The sequence below is a fragment of the Pelodiscus sinensis genome, chromosome 14 (assembly GCF_052426305.1).
Source record: "Pelodiscus sinensis isolate ZL-2025 chromosome 14, ASM5242630v1, whole genome shotgun sequence".
Taxonomy (NCBI): domain Eukaryota; kingdom Metazoa; phylum Chordata; order Testudines; family Trionychidae; genus Pelodiscus; species Pelodiscus sinensis.
The window spans coordinates 7,661,484-7,672,913 of NC_143065.1; the positions used below are offsets into that span (position 1 = coordinate 7,661,484).

The 11,430-nt window shown below is 55.9% G+C and overlaps 1 protein-coding gene across 1 annotated transcript in view; it reads right to left on the reverse strand.

Moving 5' to 3' along the window:
- Positions 1 to 11,006, reverse strand: part of LOXL1 (lysyl oxidase like 1) — a 28,134-nt gene extending 17,128 nt beyond the window's left edge. Inside the window, exon 1 of the mRNA XM_014573149.4 lies at positions 9,490 to 11,006. Coding sequence (XP_014428635.3) covers positions 9,490 to 10,693 — 1,204 coding nt within the window. The 5' untranslated portion in view covers positions 10,694 to 11,006. The remainder of the gene's footprint in view (positions 1 to 9,489) is intronic.
- Between the last annotated feature and the right edge of the window lie 424 nt (positions 11,007 to 11,430).

Below are 11,430 nucleotides of genomic sequence, written 5' to 3' on the forward strand. Positions count from 1 at the left end.
CTGATGGAGAAAGCCTTCCTGGGAAGACTGTGGTCGCTTATGAACAATCCCCTGGAGAGAGGGGCCGTGCTGTCCGTTCTCACAATTCTAGCCCAAGTCTCATGATCATTAGAGTTTGTTTGAAATCTCCAGCTCCTGGAATCATGGGATGACATTTTAATTTCTTTCAAGTAAGTTTCTAGTTCTTGTCTCAGAGAAAAGCCTGAGAACAACCAGAAAGCAAAGAAAAACACCAGATTTGTCAACATTTTTGTAATCTCACAAGTTTCTTTTCTTGTTATTGTTTCAGTTCTCCAAGTCATACATTCCTGGTGGATCTTTGTCTGGATTGCTTACAGACAGATGAGCAAAACCTGGGAGTGGGTTTTCAGTGAAAAGATGTTAGAGGAGAGAAGGAAGGAAGGAGACAGGAGACAGACACAAATGGCAGCCAATGGAGTGCACGAGAAAGAAGATGCAACGGAGAAAGTAAAACAAGTGTTGGAAATAAATATTGAGGTAAAAGGAAGGAGAAAGAGAAGGGATGGGGAAGAGGAAAACACTGACAGCAGAGAGGATGTTAGCAGCAGAGAGAGAGAGAGTAAAACAAGAGCTGGGGTAAATGGACCAAAGAATGGGGGGTTGCGTTTATTTTAGAAAATTCACATGTGTTCAGTATTGCGAGTTGACAAGAATATACACACGCAGCTCCCCTTTGCCTCTGCAGCCCCTGGAGCCCCTGGAGCCAGGCCAGAAGGAAATGAGGTCAAGCTCATAAAATTAGCCCTTTGTTCAGCGCTGCTTGCATGAAACACGGACACGGAGGCATCTGATCACAAGCACCAACACATGCTTCACGCTGCCATGCCCATGAAGGCTGGGATTTTCCAGTCACGGCATCTCAGCACAGGTTAGTTTTCTTCCTAAGCTGAAGACACCCACACAAGGTACAAAGTGGAGTCATAAGAACATAAGAACGGCCAGACTGGGTCAGACCAAAGGTCCATCCAGTCCAGTACCCTGTCTGCCGACAGTGGCCAATGCCAGGTGCCCCAGAGGAAGGGAATACAACAGGCAATCCTCACGTGATCCCTCCCGTCACCCACCTCCAGACACACAGAGGCTAGGGATACCATTCCTACCCATCCTGGCTAATAGCCATTGATTAACCTAATCTCCATGAATCTATCTAGCTCTTTTTTGAACCCTGTTAAAGTCCTAGCCTTCACCACATCCTCTGGCAAGGAGTTCCACAGGTTGACTGTGCACTGAGTGAAGAAAAATGTCCTTTTGTTTATTTTAAACCTGCTGCCTATTAATTTCATTTGGTGACCCCTAGTTCTGATATTGTGGGAATAAGTAAATAACTTTTCCTTATTCACTTTTTCCACACCAATCATGATTTTATGGACCTCTATCATATCCCCCCTTAGTCTCCTCTTTTCTAAGCTGAAAAGTCCCAGTCTTTTTAATCTCTCTTCATATGGGACCTGTTCTAAACCCCTCATCATTTTTATTGCCCTTTTTTGAATTTTTTCCAATGCCAATATATCTTTTTTTAGATGAGACGACCACATCTGTACAGTATTCAAGATGTGGGCGTATCATGGTTTTTACACAGAGGCAATAAGATATTCTCTGTCTTATTCTGTAACCCTTTTTAAATTATTCCTAATATTCTGTTTGCTTTTTTGACTGACATTGCACACAGAATGGATTTTTTCAGAGAACTGTCCATAGTGACTCCAAGATCTCTCTTGAGTAGTTGTAGCCAAATTAGTCCCCATCATTTTGTGTGTATAGTTGGGGTTATTTTTTCCAATGTGCATTACTTTACATTTATCCACATTACATTTCATTTGCCATTTTGTTGCCCAGTCACTTAGGGTGTGTCTAGACTACATGCCTCCTTCGACGGAGGCATGTAGATTAGCCAGATCGGAAGAGGGAAATGAAGCCGCGATTAAAATAATCGCGGCTTCATTTAAATTTAAATGGCTGCCCCGATCTGCCGATCAGCTGTTTGTCGGCAGATCGGGGCAGTCTGGACGCGACGCGCCGACAAAGAAGCCTTTCTTCATCGGCACAGGTAAGCCTCGTGAAACCAGGTTTACCTGTGCCGATGAAGAAAGGCTTCTTTGTCGGCGCATCGCGTCCAGACTGCCCCGATCTGCCGACAAACAGCTGATCGGCAGATCGGGGCAGCCATTTAAATTTAAATGAAGCCGCGATTATTTTAATCGCGGCTTCATTTCCCTCTTCCGATCTGGCTAATCTACATGCCTCCGTCGAAGGAGGCATGTAGTCTAGACACACCCTTAGTTTGGTGAGATTTTTTTGAAGCTCTTCCCAGTCTGCTTTGGTCTTAACTCTCTTGAGCAGTTTGGGATCATCTGCAAATTTTACCACCTCACTGTTTACCCCTTTCTCTAGATCATTTATAAATAGGCTGAATAGGAAAACTGACCATTTATTCCTACCCTTTGTTTCCTGTCTTTTAACCGGTCATCAGTCTACAAAAGGACCTTCCCTCTTACCCCATGACAACTTACTTAACTTCAGAGCCTTTGGTGAGGGACCTTGTCAAAGGCTTTCTGCAAACCTACGTACACTATATCTACTGGACCCCCTTGTCCACATGTTTGTTGACCCACACAAAGAACTCTAGCAGATCAGTAAGGCAGGATTTCCCTTTACAGAAACCATGTTGACTTTCCCCCAACAGATTATATTCATCCACATGTCTGAAAATTTTATTCTTTTCTATAGTTTCAAAATCCCACCCAGCGAGTTCATGGCATATGGGGCAGGTGGGAGGGAGGGAAAGGTGTGCTGGGAAGAGTTGCTGGGCCACCATCAATAACGTCCAAGCTGGAATGGACACCACAGGGATGCCTAGAAGGTTTCTCAGACATCCAGGCAATTTTTTGCTGCTTGCGTAGGAGGGCCTTGAATTAAATCAGGGACAGGTCTACAGGGCTACGGTGTCATCACCTCCGGTTTGGACCACGTGGCTACTGTTGCACTGTGTTGCTGGGCCCCGACTGCTCTGTCCAGGCCAAAGGAGAAGGCCAGGGTGAAGTTTAGATTCAGCAATTTCAGTGAACTTTGTAGCCAATGGGAGAAACCAGGCCTGAGCTACTCTAGTTCAGTTCTTCCTGGAGTCACTTGACTCTGTCCTAGCCCGGCCTCCTCCCTCCACCCAGAGCTGACCAGCCAGCTGGACTGTTGGAGGGTTACAGTAGGCCCCGTGGAGATTTTTGGACAACATGATCAGTAGAGCCGGTTGGCTGGGCTTGCTGTGACCCTTCCCCTCCGCACTAGGTCATGGGTATGTTTACTCCTCATTGACTTTTGCCTTGAGTGCCATGTGCTGACACAAGAACTGGCCAACAATCATCAGCTAAAACACTTTTTTTTTTCCTTCTGAAAAAATGCACATTTTTGTTGACCAAAATATTTTGCAAATTCCAGTTGAAATTGCCAAGCTGGCTGGCAGGAAGGTGAGGGGGAGGGAGCAGGGACAGGGGAAAATGCTGAGAAAGTCTAAATGTCTCATTTTGATATTTTTGAAATGAAACATTTTGATCAGAAAAAATGCTTTTGTTTGGGATTGCACGGCATCTTTCATTAATAAGGGAAACCTCCCAAAGTCAAAACAAAATATTTCAAGTCAAACTGTTTTGTTTGATCTAAATGAAGGGGTTGTGGTTTGTTTCACAGGGAAAAGGTATTTTGAGTTGACCCCAAATGATTTTTCCGGAATTTTTGGTTTGACCACTGAACCAAAATATCAGTTATTCACATAACTCTACCCTGAAGGCTCAGAGTGAATCTCCGTGGCTACGAGAGATTCACCTGCTTCAGAGCTGAACCCTAAGTCAGTCTGGGCTCTCTTGAAGTCCAGATTGTATTGAATCCCAAGAGGGTTGTGATGCTCAGTGACTCTGAATGCAGGCTTTGCTGTAGGAAGGAAATCCCAAAGATGCCCATTTCAGACAGTTTCAAAATTCATTTTGTACATCTCTGGCAGTCATGAGTGAGAGCCTTTCCTGAAACTCTGAAGTTTCACCCTTGTCTTTGAGAGACCCTTGTGTTGACTAATAGGGCTGGCTAGCATATTAATAACATGAATTATCTGCACCATGTATGGTACTCCGGTATCCATTAAGCACTAGTAACATTAGCTAAAACCACCTATATCATAAGCGTCTTCACTTATACAAAGTATCCCATAACTCCATGGATTTGCTGAAGCAAACATTTGGCATAAGCAGATAGGAAATTTGTCGAAATCAAGAGACATTGGCTGGGTATCTTAGGACACACTAGGGAAGTTCCTTCGGAGACCGGTCCCTGGAATGCTCATGCTCACAACAAAGATAAGAAAAGAAACAAAACACATTAGGGAACTGGGTCAAACTGATGGGCTGGCCGTTAGTGACGTCACATAAATAGTGCCAGCCGAAAGGCGTGACTTGAGGAGCACACCTAGGGTGTGTCTAGACTACACGGCTCCGTCGACGGAGCCATGTAGATGAGGTTTCTAGATATAGGGAAATGAAGCAGCGATTTAAATAATCGCCGCTTCATTTACATCAAAATGGCCGCTGCGCTGTGGCGATCAGCTGTTTGGTGGCACAGCGGGGCAGTCTGGACGTTCTGCGGTCAACAAGGGAAGCCCTTGTCGACCGCCCTGTTATGTCTCGTGGAATGAGGTCTACCGGGGCAGTCGACAAGGGCTGTGCGATGAGGTTTACTGGGGAGGTCGACAAATGCCTTTGATGTTGACCGCGGCGCATCCAGACTGCCCTGCTGTGCCGCCAAACAGCTGGTCGGCACAGCGCGGCGGCCATTTTGATGTAAATGAAGCGGCGATTATTTAAATCACTGCTTCATTTCACTTTTTCGAGTACACGAATCTACATGGCTCTGTCGACGGAGCCATGTAATTTAGACGTAGCCCTAGACTAGGCTTTTGTCGTCAGAAGCTGTGTCGACAAAGAGCGTCTAGACTCCAGCCAGTTCTGTCGACAAAGCCAGTCGCTTTCTCGACAGAGGATCTAGATGGTCCCTTTTGAAAAGCCCAGTGTGGATGCAATAGCGCCCTCTGTCGACAGAACTCTGTGGACAAAAGGCGTCATCCCTCATAGAACGAGCTCTTTGCCCTGACTTTGTGACTCGGGGCAATCACTTTGCCTCCCTGTGCCACTTTCCGTGGCTACAGGGTGGGGCTAACAAACGTCAGCACCTTGGCTATGGTGAGCTGCTGTGAGCTCTCAGGGAGAGAAGCAGGCCTCTGTCGGCACCACCATTGTAGCATTGCGAGCACCAGTCCCACACTAACGTGGACGCTACCGTGGCATTGCCAGCATGGGACTGCAACGTCCCACTAACAGAAGGAGTCAGGAGGAGTGGACTGCAGAGGAAGGGGCCAGCTTGCACTTAAATAGAAATCAACAAGGACCGACCCTAGCAGCTGAAAGGGTGGCGTTTGGTTTGGCCCTGAGAATGTGCCAGGGTGAGGGAGGGCGGGCTCACGGAGCATTTGGCTGTGCAGGTGCAGGAGGGAGGGAGAGGCCCGCACGGTGCACAAGACACAGCTCCCACAACCCAGTGGTCCGACTGCTCGGATACAAGGGGATGTAACCAGCACAGCGAGTGGCCTGGGCTGCATCAGCCCCTTGCAGGCCCAGCTGTGACGTGGGTGGACGGATGGAGCGTTCCAAGGCATAGAAATGGCAATTCGCTGTGATTCCAGCTAGCAGGGATTCAGAGAAACCCGCCTGGACACCTGCCCTGGGGACTCACCGTCTCGGTCAGTCAGCAAAGCTCAGGGGCAGCCTTGGCTCTTGGCCAGCTGAACGGTAGGGGAGAAAGAGGAGGGAGTAGCTGGACCCTGGTCAGGAGACCTCGGAGCTGTCCCCTGGAGTCCGCCACTGAGCCACTCTGCGACCTCAGGCAAGTCACGCCTCCTTTCCCCTTAGCCTGGGACAGGGCCTGCTTCTGTGCACGACAGCCCCTAGCGCAGGGGCTGGGACCCAGCTGAGGCCTTGGGATGCTACATTAGTGACCATGCTTAGGGCTGCTTTTGACCGGGGAGCTGTGTGACGGCGCGTTGGGGGTCCCCCGTCTCCTGCACCCCGAAATGGCACAAACAGACTCCACCAGCCAGTGGAATTGAGGGTGGTTTATTGCTCCTCCAGGACAGCGCAGCACAGATGTAATCTGGTTACAGGAACTGGGGCTAAGAGGCCTCAGTGCCCCCCTTGAGATAGGGGAGTCCCAGCCCCCCTCCCCAGCTCCTTCTCCCCTGCTTTCCAGACAGGAACTAACTTCCCCTCTTCCAGCCCTGCCCACAGCCAGGGCAGCATTCCACCTCCCTTTGTTTCTCCCCATGGGGGCCGCAGGTCAGACAGGTTTTTGAGTCACCTTTGCATAATGAGGTTTTCCCTGCTGGGTCTTGCTCCAGACAGCAGAGGTCACCACAGCCCAGCAAGTACCCCCACTACGTCACTACAGCCCAGCAAGTACCCCCACTACGTCACAAGCTGTCTTCCCAAAGCACCCACATGACTCTGAGAACCTGCCTGAAAACTCAAAGCAGAGCTGCATGGAAGGGAAAACAGCAGCTTCCTTCTGCCCCAGAGCAGAAAGCAGCCAACCAGAAATAAGCCCAAACCAAAGCACCCCCCCCCCCCCACCGTGCCCTGGGGAACTGGGTCAGCAGCACCTGGAAGGCCAATGGGATGTCTTGGACCAAGTGGTGGAGACATTACAAAGCTGAGGGCCCAGCAGCTCCTCCCCTCGTACAGGGTCCATGGAGCCCGTCTCTTTCCTGCAGGTCCCAGGCCATCGAGCATGGGACAGGGAACCTCCAGCACCACCAGCGGAGGGCAGTAGGAAGCCAGAGCAGATCACAGAGGAGAGGTGAGAACCACGGAGCCCAGTCCCTCTTGGGGACTGCTCCGCGGGGAGAGAACGGGCACTACGAGCTGCCCTCCTCCCCACGCTAGAGCTTCTGCGGGAAGCAGCAAGAAACCGCAATCCACAGCCCGGCCGGGTCTCAGCACGGACGCCTGCCAAGCAGCCCAGCCAGAGGGCCCCGTGCAATCTGCTGAGAAAGGCAAAGGGAGGCTAATTGATGCCAATGGTGAGACCAGGGGCTGCCTGGGTGGGGCTGGGTGGGCAGCGCGGAGGATCCTTGGCTCCAGGGCACCAGCCAGCCCATTTCAGACGTGCGTATCCAGTACCCACGAGGGCCTGGCCGGGCTAAAGGGGGGTTCTGCTGAGCTGGATTTCCAGGGGCTCATCCAACCCGTTCAACTCCAGGGGCTCCTGTCCCACAGCCGAGGCTTCGCTTCCAGTTCCAGCCCGCCAGCGTGGGACTGGCGACAGCGCCGGGGCCAAGCCGCGGGAACCCCCAGGGCTCTACTCTGCCCTGGCAGCACACGCCACAGCAGATCCTCCTGCACTGTGCAGGGCTGCCCAGGGCCACACGGCCCGGCCCAGCCCAACCTGGCCCGGCCCCTCTCGGGACATGGCGCAGAGCACAAGCCAGGAACAGGTGCCACTGCAGATTGGCCCGCAGCTGGAGAGCACAGCGAACGGGCCCCACGCCGCAGGATTCTGAGCCCAGGAGTACGGCGCACATCGCCCGCGCAATGCAGCGCAGCCCACCCCCCGATGCAGCACCGCTGGGCCCCTGGAATGCAGTGCAGACCCCCCCTGCCAATGCAGCACCGCTGGGCCCCTGGAATGCAGTGCAGACCCCCCCTGCCGATGCAGCACCGCTGGGCCCCTGGAATGCAGTGCAGACCCCCCCTGCCGATGCAGCACCGCTGGGCCCCTGGAATGCAGTGCAGACCCCCCCTGCCGATGCAGTGCCGCTGGGCCCCTGGAATGCAGTGCAGACCCCCCCCCCCCGCCGATGCAGCGCCGCTGGGCCCCTGGAATGCAGTGCAGACCCCCCCGCCAATGCAGTGCCACTGGTCCCCTGGAATGCAGTGTAGACCCCCTCCCCCGCTGATGCAGTGCCACTGGGCCCCTGGAATACAGTCCAGCTCAGCCCCTCCCCGATGCAGTGCTGCTGGGCCCCAGGAATATAATGCAGACCCCTCCCCCCCCCACCGATGCAGTGCCGCTGGTCCGCTGGAATACAGTCCAGCTCAGCCTCTCCCTGATGCAGTGCCGTTAGGTTCCTGGAATATAGTGCAGCTCACCCCCCCGATGCAGTGCCGCTGGGCCCCTGGAATGCAGTGCAGCTCCCCCACCACCACCACCACCTCAATGGAGTTCTGTTGGGTCCCAGGAGTACAACACAGTTCAACATCCGGGGTACCGTGCTGCTAGGCCCCAGGAGTACAGCACAATTCACCCCTTTGATGCAGTGCTATGGGCCCCTGGAATACAGTGCAGCTCAGCCCCTCCCCGATGCAGTGCTGTGGGCCCCTGGAATACAGTGCAGCTCAGCCCCTCCCCGATGCAGTGCTGTGGGCCCCTGGAATACAGTGCAGCTCAGCCCCTCCCCGATGCAGTGCTGTGGGCCCCTGGAATACAGTGCAGCTCAGCCCCTCCCCGATGCAGTGCTGTGGGCCCCTGGAATACAGTGCAGCTCAACCCCTGCAATGCAGTGCTGTGGGCCCTCGGAATACAGTGCAGCTCAGCCCCTCCCCGATGCAGTGCTGTGGGCCCCTGGAATACAGTGCAGTTCAGCCCCTGCATGCAGGGCTGTGGATCCCTGGAATACAGTGCAGCTCAGCCCCTCCCCGATGCAGTGCTGTGGGCCCCTGGAATACAGTGCAGCTCAACCCCTGCAATGCAGTGCTGTGGGCCCTCGGAATACAGTGCAGCTCAGCCCCTCCCCGATGCAGTGCTGTGGGCCCCTGGAATACAGTGCAGTTCAGCCCCTGCATGCAGTGCTGTGGGCCCCTGAAATACAGTGCAGCGGGCCCCTGGAATACAGTGCAGCTCAGCCCCTGCATGCAGTGCTGTGGGCCCCTGGAATACAGTGCAGCTCAGCCCCTGCATGCAGTGCTGTGGGCCCCTGGAATACAGTGCAGCTCAGCCCCTGCATGCAGTGCTGTGGGCCCCTGGAATACAGTGCAGCTCAGCCCCTGCATGCAGTGCTGCTGGCCCCAGTCTCAGGTTCACTGTCCAGTTCACCCTGATCTATGTAAGGTGTGAGGCTTCAGCCACCAGCATGTAATGGCACCTTCCCCACGTGTGCCCGACCCCCGAACATGCAGAAATGTCTCCCCCTGGCTCTGCTCAGCTGGCAAGCCACCCCCACTCCTCAGAAGTGCAGCAGATGCCTTGGGCCGCCATGAGCAGCTGGCCGGCTTGTGACCCAGGTGGACCCCCAGCGTACAGCGGCCCGGAGCAGGGGCGTCTCCGCTCGCTCTGCCCACCGCGAGTCCCTGGCAAGGGGCAGGCTGTAACGTGGGGCTAGCTCAGGTGCCTTGCAGCACTCCTACCTCTCCCCCCCGGCCTGCAGGCCCGAGGACTCACCCCGTCCGTTCTGAGGGGGTCTGTAAACGCTGCCCACGCTGATCCGGGCCTGGCTCTCAGGTATCACTTGTGGGGCTTCTGGGCTCCGCACAGGCAGGTAGGGTTGGGGTCGCAGTGCCCCATAGGGGTCCACGCTCCGGAAAGGGGGCTGGGAGTCCACGCTGTGGGGCGGGATGTAGGGCTCCAGTGGCACATTGCCATACGGGGGGTATCGCCCCAGTCGTGGGTCAGTGACATACCCGGGGCCGGCCCCCACCGGGAAGCCCGGGCTGAGCTGGATGTTGTCTGTAGCAGGCACCCCCTGTCCCGCGGCCTGCTGAGCCTGAGCAGCTGCATAAGGGTCTGGGAAGCCATGCTCAGCGACGGCTCCGGTGTCCTGATACAAGCTGTGGGAGTATCGCCTGTCCAGCCCGTCAGCAGGCTGCAGCTGGGGTGGCACCGCGCCGTAGGGCCTCTCTGGTGCGGGGTAGGGGCCTTGGGCTCCGTAGGGATTCTGCTCCTCCCCGTACTCCAACCGGGCCCTGGGCTGGGCGGGGTACAGGACCCCGACCCCGGCGGCGGCGGCTGCCACCGCGCCCCCTCCGTTTGCCGCGCTCCGGTAGTACAGGTAACTCTCGTCGTAGGCATGGGGCACCGGGGCGTCGTAGGGCTCAGCCTGGTGCCCGAAAGGGGGCTGGGGGAAGGGGAGCTGTGGGTAGGAGGGCTGCCCAAAGGAAGAGTGGGAGAACGCGGAGGCGGAGGCGGAGGCAGAGGCGGCGGCCACGCTGGTCTGGCGTTGCTGGCTGGTGGCTGGCCTGACCCGCTGGGAGCTGGTGCTGTCTCCGATGGGCCCTTCCCGCCAGTTCTCTGGGACCTGGCCAAAGCCAAAGGGGTGGCGCGTCTGGCCCCGGATGGTGCCGGAGCCTGGCCGGACTGGCAAGGTGGGCGCTTGCCTCCTGAGGATCCCCGGCCCCCTTCTGCCATGGCTGCTGGGGGTGTCGGCCAGCATGACCCTGGTGCTGCCGTCCACTGGCTCAGGGCCAGCAGGCACGTACTCGGAGCCCGTGTTCAGCAGGCTGTACACCCGGCCATTGTTCTCCCACTGGATCATCTGCCGCCACCGACTGCCGTCTGGGTTGCTGCTCTGCGGCTGCTGCCCCTGCACCAGCAGAAAGACCCCGCAGCCCAGCACAGCCCACCAGTCCCACATGCTCCAGGCTGTCATTGCGGCCACAGGAGAGCGGGTGCTTGACCGGCCGTATCCGGGGGGCCTCCGCCAGCTGCTCCTCTCTCCAGAGACTCTACGCCTGCCTCCTGATGGGACCAGCTCTAACTGTGCCCATCCCTGCCCAGGTGGGAGCCACACCGCTCTGCCTCCGGCTGCATGGCCAAGCCAGAGCTGGGTCGCAGGAAAAGAGCCGCTCGGGGTCTCCCGGGCCTCGGGTTTCACCCTGCTGCGGTGTCTAGCCCGCCCGCCCGCCTTTGGGCCGAGGGGGTTTTACTGCTCCAGGTCCCAATGAATAAGCACCAGGCGGTGAAAAGTTTGGAGGTCTGAAGACAGCTCAAGTGACGTTCCTCCGCGGGGTCCTAGAGCCCGTCAGTTTGCAGTAATGCAGCCGCTCCGCAGGCTCCGGAAGCCAGTTTCGGAGCTTGTGTCCCAGAGGGAGCCTGGCTTACTAGCAACACGTTCAGAGCAGCCCTCCCTGCGTCTCCCTCAGCTGAGAGCGAGGGGCGGCCTGTTCCACCGGCCCAGAGATCTCCAAGTGCCAGAACCCCCGGCCTCTGCGGAGCCCGTCCGCCGCGCGCTAGGTCACGTAGAAGTGGCGGGCAGGCCACGGGCCCCGTCCCCTCCCCCAAATGGGGCTGGGAGGAGGGCTCAGGCGGCCACGCTCCACAAGAGGCCTTGCTGGAGGCAGAGCCACAAGCGAACGTTCGGCACATCGAGTCCAGCCTCCAGCCCCG